General features: G+C 43.5%; 1 protein-coding gene across 4 annotated transcripts in view; it reads right to left on the bottom strand.

Moving 5' to 3' along the window:
* Positions 1-14,634, bottom strand: part of BMP6 (bone morphogenetic protein 6) — a 145,628-nt gene that overhangs the window by 3,503 nt on the left and 127,491 nt on the right. For all 4 annotated transcript variants that reach the window (XM_006027591.3, XM_025208832.1, XM_025208831.1 and 1 more), the window contains exon 5: positions 1,792-1,868. In XM_006027591.3, coding sequence (XP_006027653.1) covers positions 1,792-1,868 — 77 coding nt within the window. The remainder of the gene's footprint in view (positions 1-1,791; positions 1,869-14,634) is intronic.

The raw sequence follows: 14,634 nt of genomic DNA, 5'->3' as shown, positions 1-14,634 counted from the left end.
GGAAATGTGAAGGCCAAAGACCCACCCCATTTTGGCTGTAAACCAAAATTTGGGGGGTTTCAAAAATGGGCAGTGGGGTGACTCACAGGATTTTTCATTTGAGCACTTTGTGGTCCTGCTCTCACAACAAACCACAGCAGCAAGGATTGCTAAGAACCCAGCCTCCCTCTCCTCATCAAGAGAAGGAAGAAATTAGCACAGCTGAACAACTCAGCCCAGCTAGGCGGCTCCTCCAGATAAGTACCAGAGCAGAAGGCAGCTGTACATACAGTTCATGTAGGCACCAAGGCACCAACTTGAACATTTTGGGTTTTATCTAAAATACTTTTACCAGAATTAGTCCATAAAAGGCTAATTTTATGTGACCTTCTCAAACACTCAACCAACCCCCAAAAAGCACCCTCAAAACATCTTTTCTGACTACCTTTTGGTATCATCCTGATTATAATATTTGAGAACTGCCAGTTTATAAAAGTAAGGGTGATACACCTGGCATATTAAAGTAGCAGCACATAATTATAGTACTGTAGAAGAATGATCAGTATTCCCCTGCCTCTGTAGAAATGTGGTTTGGAATACAAAAAACTGCTGCTTCCTACCTAAATGTTTGCTTTAGAGCTCACAATGTAAAAAAAGAGTCAAGTTATATACTGGCAACAATGGTACTTTAGTTTAGCTGGACTGACTGTCACTTCTTGAAAGCATCTTAACATTGACTGTCACCAAAATTAACTACAGACCTTGAATTTAAATACAGGAATCAAGAAAGTTGAGAGGTGGGTGCTGTAGAAATCTTAACAGTACCACATACAATTTAATTGTAGGTACACCATACACAGTACCTGCCTAAAAAGGACATTTACAGATGTTCTAGGAGCTGTTTCTAAATTTTGACTCCTAGCTGCTTAATTGCCAAGAATATATTTGCAGTTAAACCTTGGGCTCAAAGTATATAAAAGTAGTGATGGTCTTCCAAACATTTCTTAAATTTGAGATGGCACTTGTAATACAGAAGAGGATGGTCAAGCATGCTCTGATGGTTTGTTCTCTGCCTCCCCCAGGGCAGTTCAGACATAAGTCCAGTTAGCATTTAAGGCATAGGGGATTGGGTCTTAGCATCACACAACCAGCATAGAAAAGTTTTCATATCTCAAAGCAGCCTTGTATCCCTCTGCCTCCCAAAGAAAAGGTTGAACTATGAACTAAATGAAATGGATGCAGTGATGTCAACATGAGTCTGTAAACAGCTATACTATAGGAAGAAGCAGCAGTCTTTACAGTTCACCCCACCCATCACTGCAGCAAGCCAGGCCAAGTTTCGGGGGCTCAGTTTCTGCCTCTCTTGTCCTTTGGCTTCACAGATTACAGGAAGAAGCTGTGGTATACACCTTACATGCCAGAATCACTAGCTTTTGCAGCTTGTCTACAAAATGACATGAAGGTGTCCATATAGCAGTTCAGACCAGTGCAAGCATGTATGCATATGCATGCACGCTGGACACAGAATTGGATCTAGCTAAATAACCTTATGCAGGCTTCAGCACTACTCTGCCTTCCAGGAACTATGAAAAATGATTGCACATTTAAGCATCTTAAAAATCCCAACTACCTGTGGGTTCCAGGAGTTTCCCAGGCTATCAATATTTATTTGGCCTCCCCAGTGCCTGGTTTTAGTGTGGAGGTACAAAGGACATTTTAAAAAGGGTACTGGGAGCCTTTATTGAAATTACCATGACATTGTTTAGATAACATTTCAGAATGAATGTCTGCTTAAAGAGAAACTGCACGCACCTGCCATCCTAAGTCTTGGAAGCTAACATAAAGCTCATGCTTTCTGCAAGCTGTTTTTAGGTCGCTGCTGTTGTAATCTGTTAAAAGAAAGAAAAGCCACTTCTTAGAGGTAAATCTTAAATGTTCAGAGCATCATACTGAAGAACACCCCCAGTAAACTGTTTTGGTAACAATACCTGTTCCTACAAGTAAACACCACTGCACTTAATATGCACCTCCTGTGTACGTTCAACTTTCTTTTTCAGAGCCTCTCTTCAGTACACACACACACTTCGTGGCATGCTTTCGAAATTGCTGGAGATAGATATGTCATGATCATAATAAGTTCAGCTCAATAAGCCAGGTGAGAAAAGTCCTTGACTAGATAGATCACCATTTTGTGTCCTGTTCTCTCATTTTTAATGGTCTTAATATTTCACTAATCAATCTAACCTTGCAATTTTGCTTTCTGCTAGCTGCTCTGGCCACTCTTCTATTTCACAGTTTTGGAGACTCTTTTGCTCTTTTAAAAAAAATCACTGATGCACCCAGGGAGACCAGTCTTCAGCAGCAGTTAGGGTTTCAGCTTTTAGTTAAGCAGGACAGGAAGGGTGAGTCAGCTGAAGATCAGGCCCAGCTCCATGCAATCATAACCCTGTAAACATCTTTTTTTTCTTCATTTTGTCTTTCCCAGAAGGAGGGGTGTGCCTTATTGTGAGGTGGTGGGGGCTGGTTTATGCGAGGACATACGGTAATTGTCTGAAATAAGTGACAGGCCTCAGAATGCTTTTCAAAACAGTCATCTAGCTGTAAAGGACATGGTATTGAATAAGCTATAAAACGAACCATATTCCAACTGCTAAGGATATAAAGCAGAGTACTTCTGACACCAAACTTTCCTCTCAGTGGTACCAATGTGGTGACCTTTCAATCATTCAGCCTCCTTTGAGGAGGTTCAGATGGTTCTACAAAAAGCAGCTTTTGATTTCCAGTGGAATTTCCCATTTATATTTAGCAAGCAGTGCTGCTCAGCAGGAGAGCAGCTGAAACCACAGCTCAAGAGAGCAGAGAATTCAAGCTGGGACAGAGGGCCCTTTCACTTCCAGGTCGCCAGCACAAACCCAGCCTTGATTGGTAGCAACGGAATGTCATCACCTCCCGAGGGTTGTTTGGCCCTGCTGGTTGGGTGTCCATACCACACAAACCACTGGCAGTGATGAGATTTCCAGTTGTGACATCAGCCTGAATGGGCCATGGAAAATGAACTAACCTTTCATACAGAAAGGGCAGGTCTTTCCATGTCACCTAAGTGAGCTGTTGGGGAAACATATATTGCCCCAGTTACCTGGATAAACAGAGCACTTCAGGATCCAGCTCTGCCTAAGTAGCAACATATTCTGAAGTGATGACTGCACATGGCTGAGCCAAAGGCTGCTGTTTTCTCCTATGTCCAGATACAGTTCGCTTCAGGGGACAGAGAAGGATTAAAAACGCACTGTTTTAAACCTCTTCTAAACCACAGCAGCTACTAGCCCCAGCACAACAGAGGCCTGAGCTTGAGATTGTCTAACAACCTGGTGAAGACAGTTGCTATAAAAAAGCTTTTAATAGTCAAGAGAGACAAAGGGAATGGGACCAAGCAGTATGGCCACCCCTATTTCACTGATGGAAAAACACAAAGGGAAGTGGACCAAGGGTCAAGCTGCAAAAACTGAGCAGGCTCTCACAGCCCCAAAACTGTCTCTGTCATAACATACCTAAAATATCCCACTTAATATTTGCTTGTTCAAAAGTTCCATTTGCATTTCCTTAACCCTCCTATTACCATCATCTGCCCCTCCCATTTTGTGACAGGTTTTTCTGGCCTGGCTTCTAAAGTGCCAACCTTACCCCAAGTGGTATGTTCAAGTCATAAAGGAAGAGCCAGAAACTGAAACCAGGTCTCCTGAATCCCAGTCCACCGCCTTAGCCACAGGGGCATCCTTGTCAGTTTATTGCTAAGTTTCTTTCCTAAGCTTTCCCAAGTATTGTTCTAGCACTGCAGCAAACACCTCTTACCCCTCTAAGGGCATGTCTACATGAGATGCTTTATTCGGGATTAGAGCTAACTGCGGCATAGTAAGTGTCACCGTCTACACATGCAGATGCTTACTGTGCAGTAATTTGCTCTAATCACGAGTAAATTTGCTACCTGTAAATACAAGTAACAAATTTATTCTAGATTACTTACTGGGACCACATGTAGTTGGCCAACTGGGAGCAAATGTGCTCCTGGTCAGCTGGGCAGCAGGCGATTGCTCCCTGCCCCCGGGAGCTGCCACTGGAGCCCAGATGGGGACAATGTCCCCTGCCCTGGCAGCAGGGAGCTCCCAGCCCCCACTTTCCAGTCGCGATTAGGTAGTGGGGGCTGGGAGATTCTTGTCTCCCTGTGCCGCTCTGCAGTCACGGGGACAGTGCTGGGAGATTCTTGTCTCCCAGCACTGGCCCCATGTCCACAGAGCTGGTGCTGGGAGAGAAGACTCCCAGTGCTAGCCCTGTGACTGCAGACCTTAGAGCTCCCCCTGGCTGCTGCAGGGGCCCCGTGCAGGGTGTGGGAGCAGTCTGGTGCTAGGAGCAGCAAATCTGCTCTTGTGTCCCTGCAAGTGTAGACATGTGCCCAAGATAGTTTATTCTAGAGTAAACTAGTTTTGCATTATTTGCCCATGTAGACACATCCTATTAGTTGTACCTGATTTCCCCAGCTCCACCATCAAGACACCACTAACACTGCTTGAAATGCACTCAATATAATTTTCTGTGCACAGCAGGGTGAGAAACATACATTTAGTTACTGTTGCCTTGGGTTTAAATAAGCCTTTTCTATTATTTTTTTACGTCTGAAACTACAAACACAAATATTTATTCAAAGGAAAAACTATAATACTAAAAGCACATTCAAATGACATTAAGGCAGTGCAGGACTACAGCTGGGTACAGTTAACACTGAGGTCTCCAAAATCCTGTGCCTCAAACAAAGCTAACTTCCAAAACACCAAAGATTAGAGAGTTGTTTTTAGAAGCAGTTGGGGTTTTCAATTTTAAGGATTAAGTTTCAGTCATTCAATAGCTTCACTTCAAATAAAATCATTTAAAGCAAGTTAGCAGGGCTGGTTAACTGGCTTCTGTAGGAAAAACACAATCTTTCAAACACATGCTATAGGGAAGATTGTGGTGGTCTTTCTATAGAAGCCTCTTATTTTCAAATCAGACAACCTCAGTAAAAACAGACCATTTTCATGACCAATCTTTTTAGGCTCACGCTCAGAATAAATTTTTAGCCAAAAAAAAAATTAGGTCACAATAAGAACCCCCCGGGAATGTTAATAAAACTTTAGCGGTCAGTTGAATACACGGGTGGGCAAAATACAGCCCATGGGCTGGATCTGGCCCACCAACCGATTGCATCTGGCGGGCAGGCGATTGCAAACTCATGGGCATTCATGGGGCATCCATGGGCTCTGATGCCAGCTGCTGTGTGGTGCCAGCTGGGTGGGCCATTTCCACTGTGCTGGGCAGGCAGGACTGCTTCTGCCCAGAACCGATGAGGAAGCATCAGCTGTGGACCCAGGCAGATACCCCAATCCCCACCTGCAACCTACCAGTCCATCCAGAGCTGGTGCCAGCGCCTGCACAGTGCTGCTTCTGGCATGCTGGGCAGGTGCTGGCATAAGCTGTGGACATGGCTGGCAGGTTCTGGGTTGGGATCGGGGCATGCTACAGCTCCAGGCAGCGTAGGGATCAGTATGTGCTGCAGCTCTGGGCGGGATGGGGATTGGGGCAAGCTGCACTTTTGGTGGGGTGGGGATCTGAGAGAGAGTGAGCGAGACAGAGAGAGAGAAAGAAGTGTGGTCCATCCTTAAGAGGACACCAAAACTCATTAAGTGGCCCTCCAGCCAAATAATTTATAACCCGTGGTTTAATACCTGAAAATGGGTTCCCTATTGATCTACAAATAGATAATCAGCCAAAACTCTTGAAAGTGACAAGATTCACAATAATTAAAATATTGAGTGCATGAAGGCCACAACTTTGAGACATCAATGGACAGCCAGAAATAGATTTGAAGTACAGACAAGATATGTCCAAATGAAAATAGTATGATGACAATGTTTCTATTCACATTCTTTTGCATCTCTGTCAAAGACCGAAGGTAACAAACATTTAAGTAGACGTTTGGGTGGGGTAAAGGGTAGAATCAAGATATGCCAAAAAATTTTAACAAAGCACACGCCGTTATGAAGTCTCTTTTCCTATTGCACGATGGGGTTAGTGAACCTAGTTCTTTAGTTTGATAGTTAAGGCAAATGTCAGTTCTGCCACTGTCTTGTTTTTAGACACTCAGAAAGCCGCTTTGGCCAAAAGTGACATTTTAAGAATGAGTTTTTCATTTAAGAATGAGGTTACCAGGACTGAAAAGGTGACCAGTAGAATTAGAACAGCTTGTTTGCATTGAACACTCTTGGCCTTCAGCAGCACCAGCTTGCTGTGAGCACAGATGTTTCTCTTAAAGCTGGACATTGGTCTTTTGTTGTTTCAAGGGGAGGGAGAAGAGTCAGACCCTAATGATCTTTCCTCCTACAGCTATTTCTGTACCAATCTTAGATTTCCTATAACTTCTCCCCCCATTAAGTGCTGGCAAAGAATATCTAAATATTTACTGAGGTTAATCCTTCTAAGAATACTCTGGCTGCTCCTAGGGTGCCAGTTCACTGGATTCCACAGGGTAATTAATTGCCACTATACCTCTAAACTTCTTTGACAGAGGTCTCCAGGCCGGCCCCTTTCTCTCAGTGTTTGACTTAGGCAATTTGCCTGTCTGCAGCTGGTGTAAACTGATCAGGCAGTTAATAACAGCCCACTTAACATGAAAGGGATCTGCTTGGGTGGGAGAAGGAGAGCTATCAGGGTTAAGCACACATGCGCAGAGGAGTTGGCAGTGTTGCTCCAGCCTGGCACAATGGTTGAATGTTAGAAGTAATTCTGTGGGAGGCCAACCTTTTTGGTAGGCATGCCAAAAATTAACTCCACACATTCCCCCAGTCCCATTCCTCTGCCCAAGTTGCTGTTCTCCTGTACCTGGCTAGAAGGTCTTGCCCCTCCACTCAGGGTCAGACTGATCATCATATTTGGGGCCAGGAAGGAATTTTACCCCATGGTCAGATTGTTATGGATTATGGGGGGGGGGTTGCCTTCCTCTGTAGTGGAGGACATGGCTGCCTGCCTAGGCTCTCTTAAGCGTGTATTAACAACTTTTACAGAAGCAGGACGTTGGCTGCCATGGTCGCCCTGCTTTACCTGTGGCAGATTAGGGTGTTATGTCTCTTGTCATACCAGTGTTGACTGTATAGTTATGCTAAGAGGTTAGATGGTTTGGATGGGGATGGTTTGAATAGAGATGATCCTGTCTCAGACAGGGATTTGGACTAGATGACCTATGGAATCAAAATCAAAAAAGCAGCCCTAATTCTCTATGATTCTGCTTTCTGTGATAGCCCTGTCCTCTCTGCCTGATCAGCTGTTCTGCTTTCCTTTTCCTTCCCTATGCTCCCTACCCAATTTGCTGCTTTTCTTTCTGCTTCCTGCCCTACCTGCCACAGTGATGCCAGTCCCCTCCCTGATTTGTTGTGCACCCCCCACAGAGGCTGCCTGGGTCCATGGTGGCAAACGTGCTGCAGGTTTTTTATTAACAAGCTGACAGGTCTGGGCCATCACAAAAACACTTGCCCTTGCTCTTGGCTTTTCTTTTTGCTCATTTCCATGCTGCTTTAGAGATTAAGCATGAAGTTGGGTTCTCAAAGGTGTAAAGCCACAGGAGTCATGCATTTCAGGGACACTGTGCTGGAAGGAAGCATCTCTGAGATTTCAATGTTGCCAGGAGAATGCTGACCAGCAGATCCTTGTGGCCCAGACCTGGAGAGAGGAACCTCAAAAGGGGAGCAGTTTAAACTCGAAGCGGAAACTGTAGGTTAAACCTGAAGAGCTTTATAAGCTACCAAACTGAAAAGGGAGGTTGTGAGAGCAGTGCAAGAGTGGATTTACTGTTAATGGAGATCCTTCATTAGAGAGAACACCAAGATAACTTTGCCCTCAGAAGATGCATCGTGGAATATATGTTTTATATTGTTCACCTGAGCCCTTTTTGCACAGCAGAAACATAACCCTGCTTTGGACATGCAGTACAAGTTTGCTTTGAAATTAGACAGTCTGCATTGCCTTTGCAAACCAGAGTTCAGTGCATTGTAAGAAGCTACTCATCTTTGGAATCTGACACTGACAGATGAAACTGCATATCAGACAGATGGGTCTAATAGGCAAACCTGCACAGAGACCATACATTCCCCTACATTTTTCCAGGGTGATGTAGTTGGAATCTCTGCCTTGCACACACCCTTTTTGCTAATGTATCTTTCCTTCTGGAGAAGAGACAGTTTGACCCAAAGCTCTGATACAGGATCTCACATCAATAAAAGCGTCGTATCCATATATGCTGGGACTAAAAGTTTGTAAGTTCTCTTCTGCCTGACTATAAATTAGTTATAGCAATGTATTTTTAATGTAGGAAAAGCTAACATGCTTGGCAAAAAGACACCCACTTATCCTAATCTCCTTACTTGACCCTGGCACCTGAGCATTGTACAAAACAACAAACAGACAAAAGAAAATGTGCATTAAGCACAGAATCCTGTATTTGATAGCATGTGGATGCCCTGTTGGGCCTTCATGGAGCTCCAGTAACGTTTCAAAGCTCAGCGTCAATGCAATTGGAGCCAGTCTGCAATGAAGCTGTACAAGCAGGGGAATGTGTACAGTTTTAGATAGAAATCAAGAAGGACCAAGTAGTGGCAGGGATCAGTGAGTGAGTGGGGGACTGGGAGGGATATAACACACTATAAAAGCCAAAACCAGGCCTGTTTTAAAACTGTGTCAAGGCCATAGACAGATGTACTGGTTGAAGCCCCACCAAGTGCCTCTGAAGCACTCCAAGCAAGAAGGATGCAGCCAAAACAGCACTTTAACAATGACCCTTAAAAAAAGGAGACCATCTTTGGAGTTCTTCCTTTTAGAACTCTGTTTGAAACACCCTCATGCCCCAGTGGTCTTCCAGCAAGACCACAGTGCTCTACCCACCCCCAAGCAGCATGTCTGTCCATACCCTGAGTGAGGTACCAGATCAACAGATCTTGCACCTTGTCAGCTGCCTTCTAATCAGCAACTGATTAGAAACAGTGGTTATGGGGCAGGGGAAGAGGAGAAACCCAAATGGGAGAACAAGGGGAAAAAACCTCAGAGACAGAAATGTAAGAAACTATATACATGGTGGAAGGAGGGAGGGAGCAAAGAGATTTCCACTCTCCTCTTAGGTCTTTTTTCCTAGCTTCAAAATGGAAAAGATAGGACCCTGCTGACATGAGCTGACCATTGTACCTCAACATCACCGCTTACCTGTGAAGATCAATGAAGCTAGGGAATCTGAGCATAACAGGAGATAGAGTACAGGCGATTTTAAAATTTCCTGAACCTTGGTCAACTGACACCAAAATCTTAAGGTCTTAATTCAGCATGGTATGTCAGCAGGGATCCAGCACCCTGAATAGTTACGAAGACCATTTAAAGTTGGCTTCAAAAACCTTCCTGGACCATAGGCTTTGGTTTGGTGAAGGTTTACTTCCTTCTGTTCTCCCCTCAACAGGTTTAAATGATCCACATAACAGAGATTTTAGAAAGAGGAGGTAAAAAAATCCTAAATTAAGCAGGTTTTAGAAATACAGGGAATCTGGAGTTCTCCAACTAGAACAGTCACCCTAGCTTCTGGCAGAATTGCCAGGGCTAGATTCTGCCCCTGAAAAGGCTCCCATTCTGCTTATGTGTCAACATACGAGGACAGCATAGCAGAGCATGGACTGAAAATCAAAAGCATTAAAAATCCTTGAAATTGCTTAATGTTGATCCCAGACATACCAATTCTCAATGCAGTCTCCGGTTAGTCACCAGAGCCTGTCATTTTAATGCACATTGTTATATCCAGGGATTCTGGTTTTCCATTTCCCATATAAAAACAGAGAAAACCACAGATTTCCCTTTTTTTATCAGAGAAAATGCCAATTTCTCCTTTCAGCAGAGAAACCCGTGGATTCCCTGCTTTTGCAAATAGCTCTGCAGGCTGGTTGAGCTCCAGCCTGCAAGAACTGTTTGCAAACAGGGCAGGAAACCCCCAGTCCTGACAGAAGGGGAAGGGGGAGTGGGAAAGGCAGGGCCTGAGGCTCTCAGTCAGCCACAGCTCTGCTCAGTTCAGCTTCACTCTTTGCTCCTGCAGCCTGAGGTAAGTGGGGCTTACAGAGGGCTTGGGGCCCCTCTGGCAGGGCTGGGGGGTTGTGGATCATGGCTGGAGGACACTGACAGGGCTGTGGGAGCCAGGAGCCAGCCCCGCCCCTGCCCGGGCAGGCAGAGCAGTGGGGGAGCCAGTTCCATGCTACTTCTGCTGCAGCTGCCTGCTGTTGGGTGCAGGGAGCTGCAGACTTGGGGCCCAATCCCATAGCCCTGGCAGCTAAGGGCCCCCTCCAGCAGGGGGGCAGGGGCTGTGGGTGGGGGCAAGAGCCATGAGTAGGGAAGGGGGCTGTTGTGGGGGCAATGAGGGGCACCAGCAGGGTTGGGATGGCTTTGGGGGCAAGTGAGGGACACCAGCAGGGCTGGGGGGGCGGGCTGCAGGGAGCTTTTAATTTTAATAATGGATTTTGGAAGTTTTATCAGAGAATTTGTAATTTTTTTTTAAATCAGAGAAAACTAGGATCCCTGGTTATATCAACCCTGGACTAAGGAGGAGAAATTAGTAGTGTGCTGGGCTTAGAGACTGTACTGGCTAATTTCTCTCACTTAAAAAAAACCAGGGAAATAAACATCTCAGTTTTAAACTCTCCTTTCTTGAAAACCCACAAAGGCTCAACTATACCTTGTTGACTACAAGCCTGCCAAATTCTAGGTTTTAAATTAAAGCTGGCTTTGAGTTAAAGGAGCTCAAAAAAGCACTTGAAACCACAAAACTACTAGTTATTTTTTCCTTTTGTCGTTTTATAATTTTATAATCTGAAATGTGGTTGCATTCAGAAAAGCAACAACAAAAAATGGCCTCTTTTTGCCCAAGATATCTCCTCCCTCTGGGGCTTTGAGTCATATCTTCTGATTTAACTGTTTTAATTTTTTTTAGCAAGGCTTACAGAGTTAAAGCAAGGAAAAGCTGGAGTCTCTCCTTCAAGCGTCACCAACACAAAACAGCCAGTTTCCAATTCAAGAATGAGACCTGGCAACTAATTTTTCAAAAGTGCTGTAAAAACATTAGCAAATCAGCCCTTGCATCACCACCCTGACAGAGTGGCCACTGGCTTTATATCAATATACAGTTCTACGCTTGGGATGGAATAGCACAGCCCACCACTTATAGTGATATCTATATGAATAAACTGCACTTACTGACATGTTCTTGGCCAGTTGATCACAAGGGTCTATCTGTAATCAAGACCCACACCTTTAGAAACAAGGACCCAGAGTCGTTGTGAAAACTAAGCTGGACCCAGTGAAGACCAACTAAGAAAAATAATCACCCTTGAAGGCCAGGAAAAGTGGGAAGTGGGAACTAGGTTATACCTAGATGTGAATGGAGGTTAGGGAGCATAGTTGCGATTGGCCAGAGGGTTTGCTCTTAAGGGTAATGAGCAGGGAAGCAAGAATAGGGGGCAGGGGAAGAGTGAGGGGTATCCTTCAGGGAGTCTACTGTTTCTTATCTGTGGTTTCTTTGTCATTTCTTGTAGCCACTCTGAGCCTTTTGGTTAGGGTGGGATATAAATCTAAATTATAATAATAGTAATAATAAAGTGGTATCAGATAATACAGAAACAGCTAGCTGAGACTGACAACTTTCTAACCTTCAGGTGTAAAGCTTTCTTTGTTCCCAACTTCTATTCTGGTAAGCTACCTCTGAGTCCAGCTAGCTCTGCTCTTCACAGTGATAGTGACAGCGTTTGTCTGCTTAGTTTGTGGTGTTTAGAGTTCTTCTCTTCATCTATACAGAATAAATGTCAAGTTCATTTACACTAGTTGGTACAGGCAGCCAGAGGCATTGCACAAAGGTATTGACTGCTGCGATATCACCTCTTCAAGGAAAGCTGACTTTTGATCTTTAAGACAGAAACAGAACAGAGTAAATGACTTGGGTATTCAATTACCAGCAAAAGAAGTGGAATGCCCTTGGTTCAAACAATGCTGCAGGATTGGTACCGACCTGCTGGTTTTATGGGCTTCTGCATAGATTTTGGACTTCTCAAAGAAAGGGAAATCCCCATCTACAAGTAAACCCCATCTAATTAACAAAAAGTGACCATCCTTCCACTCCAGCCAACTGTCATTGATATTAATGGCAACTATGATTCCTCCATTGTTTTCCATGGCAGGTCACCATTATGGGAGGGCGCCCTTGCTTTGAGAATTTAAGAGGCTTAATGCACCATTGTGGGGGCGAGGGGGTCAGTTTAACTGTTCTTCACAAATTATTAGGCTCAGCAGAGGGAGATTCTGGGTGAGGTTCAGTGGTTGGTCTAGATGACCTAGTTGTCCCTCCTCACCTTCAGCTCTATGAACTACATTTTAAACACACATTCAAAACCTAATCTAGCTGTTACAGCATAGCAGGGAATTTACCAGCATTTCCTACACCACTGTCATCATCAGTGTGCACTAACATCTCCAAATATAGGCTACTGATTGACATTAGCTCAGCTGCAGCAATATTCAGTTATTCCAGTCTTTGTCTCACCATAGGTATATGAAAGTACTGTCTTAATTTTTTGTAGTACCCTAATTTGTAGATACAGAAAAGGCTAAGAGTTTATTGCCAAAGGAGGGGGGCAGTATAAGCAAAATGATCCCAGTCTGTTACTTTAGGAATGCTAAAAACATCTTATCCAGAAAAAAGAACAGGCACTTAGTGAATGAATGACTTTTGGCTCCATGAGGTAATACAGAACTGTTGGAAAACAGAACATATTTTCTCATTTTTGTCCACATTTCAGACTTTTCCAACTAGCTGTCATGGGAAAGTAAATGCTATACTCTTAACCCTGTTCTTCAACCAATGCGACTTTACTCCTGACACAGCAGGAAAGCCTACTTGTATGCTCTGGAACTTCGTCCAAAAAATTAATAGTCATTCTCATGTGGTCTGGTCAGGAATATCTCGTTTAAAACTACATGTACCTATGTATTTGAGAAGAACTCAGTATGGTTTCAGATATCCCCGTGTGAAAGACTGGTAGGACAAAAAAGTATGATTAGCAAAAGGATATAAGCTAAATATTTTTAATGAACAGACCTGAGGGAGAGATATAGGGATAAGCAGAAGTAAGATCCAGTGATAAGTTACCTGAGATCAAAACTATATCTATGAGCTATATATATTTGGCTTTGAAAAGCAATAAGCATAAAGAATGTAAACCAGCTACCTATCAGCTATGCCTTCATCTCATTGTGCTCATGTTGAGAGTTCAAAAGATGCATTGTATCCCTGTGCACTATTCCCTATTATTTATTTATATTATTGTGGCCTCTATAAGCCCCAACCTTTGTTGAGGGGCCCAGTAGGCGAGATACTATACAAAAATGGCAAGCTGTTTGGGCACAGAACCAGCAACTTGTGCTAAGAACTGTCTCTTGTACTTGTCTCTTGACAAGCACAAGAGCTCAGTGGAAACTGGGCAATATTGCCCATATGGGAGAGTGCAGGGAAACTGGGCAATATTAGTCAGCCATAGGTGGATTTAGGATTTTGAAAAGTGGCGTATAGATGCCATGGTGCATCATGTATAACACAACACACATTTTTTTCCCGTAAAAAGAAACCATAATCTTTACTAATACACTAGGGGCCTAGGGTTATATTATTCATTTTATGATTTAAGCAAAAATAAATATAATCTTATTGGAATGTGCATTCATTTGCTCAATTATGTATTCCAAAGTACAACAAACTAGGCAAAAAAATACTCAAAATATGTTGTTTCTTTAGTCTTGTAGTCATTAGTATTAAATGTATTTAAATGTAAGTGTATTAAATGTAATATCAGATTCATAAAACAAAATCAAGCCTTCTTGATCATCTTGGCAGTGCATCCAATGCTTCACTGAAAGTTATTTCCACACCTGAGTTAATGTTTTTGTCTATAGGGCTGTGAAATAGGATCTATATTACCAGGAACAGCTAAAAGACAGCAGAATCATAAAAAAAAGAATAGCTTAATTAGCAGAACATAAGATCATTAAAAACGGAGAGGGTTATTACCACCTGTGGAATGAAGAGTTTAGAAGATATCAGGTAGATTTTAATATGAGCCATAAGTCAAATGACTTCCTCACTGCTGTCTGAATAGAAATGGTCCTGCCACACTGCCAGATACTTTGTTTTAAACTGTGGGTGAAGCAGGGATCAAAGGTTGACAACTGTATCCTGGATCCAATCCTGTGGGCAGCTCCTCTCAAATGAAGGGCAGCAAAGGAGAAAGTATAAATAGTACTTTTCAAATCTAAACAAGGTGGTGGTGGAGGCTGGTGCCCTAGACTGAATGGAGACAGAAACCAACGCCTCAAGAATGGACAAAAGGTGACAGACAGGGTGGGGATAAGGCAGGGAGTGAAAATAAAGATTACAGTTGGAGATGGGGAAGCTAGTGGAGGGATGTCATGGGAGGGATAACACAATTTAAACAATGGACTGAGAAGTATCTTTTTCAGTAGCATCCTATACGGACAAATCTAGCCTCATACTTCCTTGAAGTCTGCCTT

This window comes from Alligator sinensis, unplaced genomic scaffold (genome assembly GCF_000455745.1).
Source record: "Alligator sinensis unplaced genomic scaffold, ASM45574v1 scaffold747_1, whole genome shotgun sequence".
NCBI classification, from domain to species: domain Eukaryota; kingdom Metazoa; phylum Chordata; order Crocodylia; family Alligatoridae; genus Alligator; species Alligator sinensis.
The sequence above is the reverse complement of the archived record's forward strand: the minus strand, read 5'-3'. Positions and strand labels throughout refer to the sequence as shown.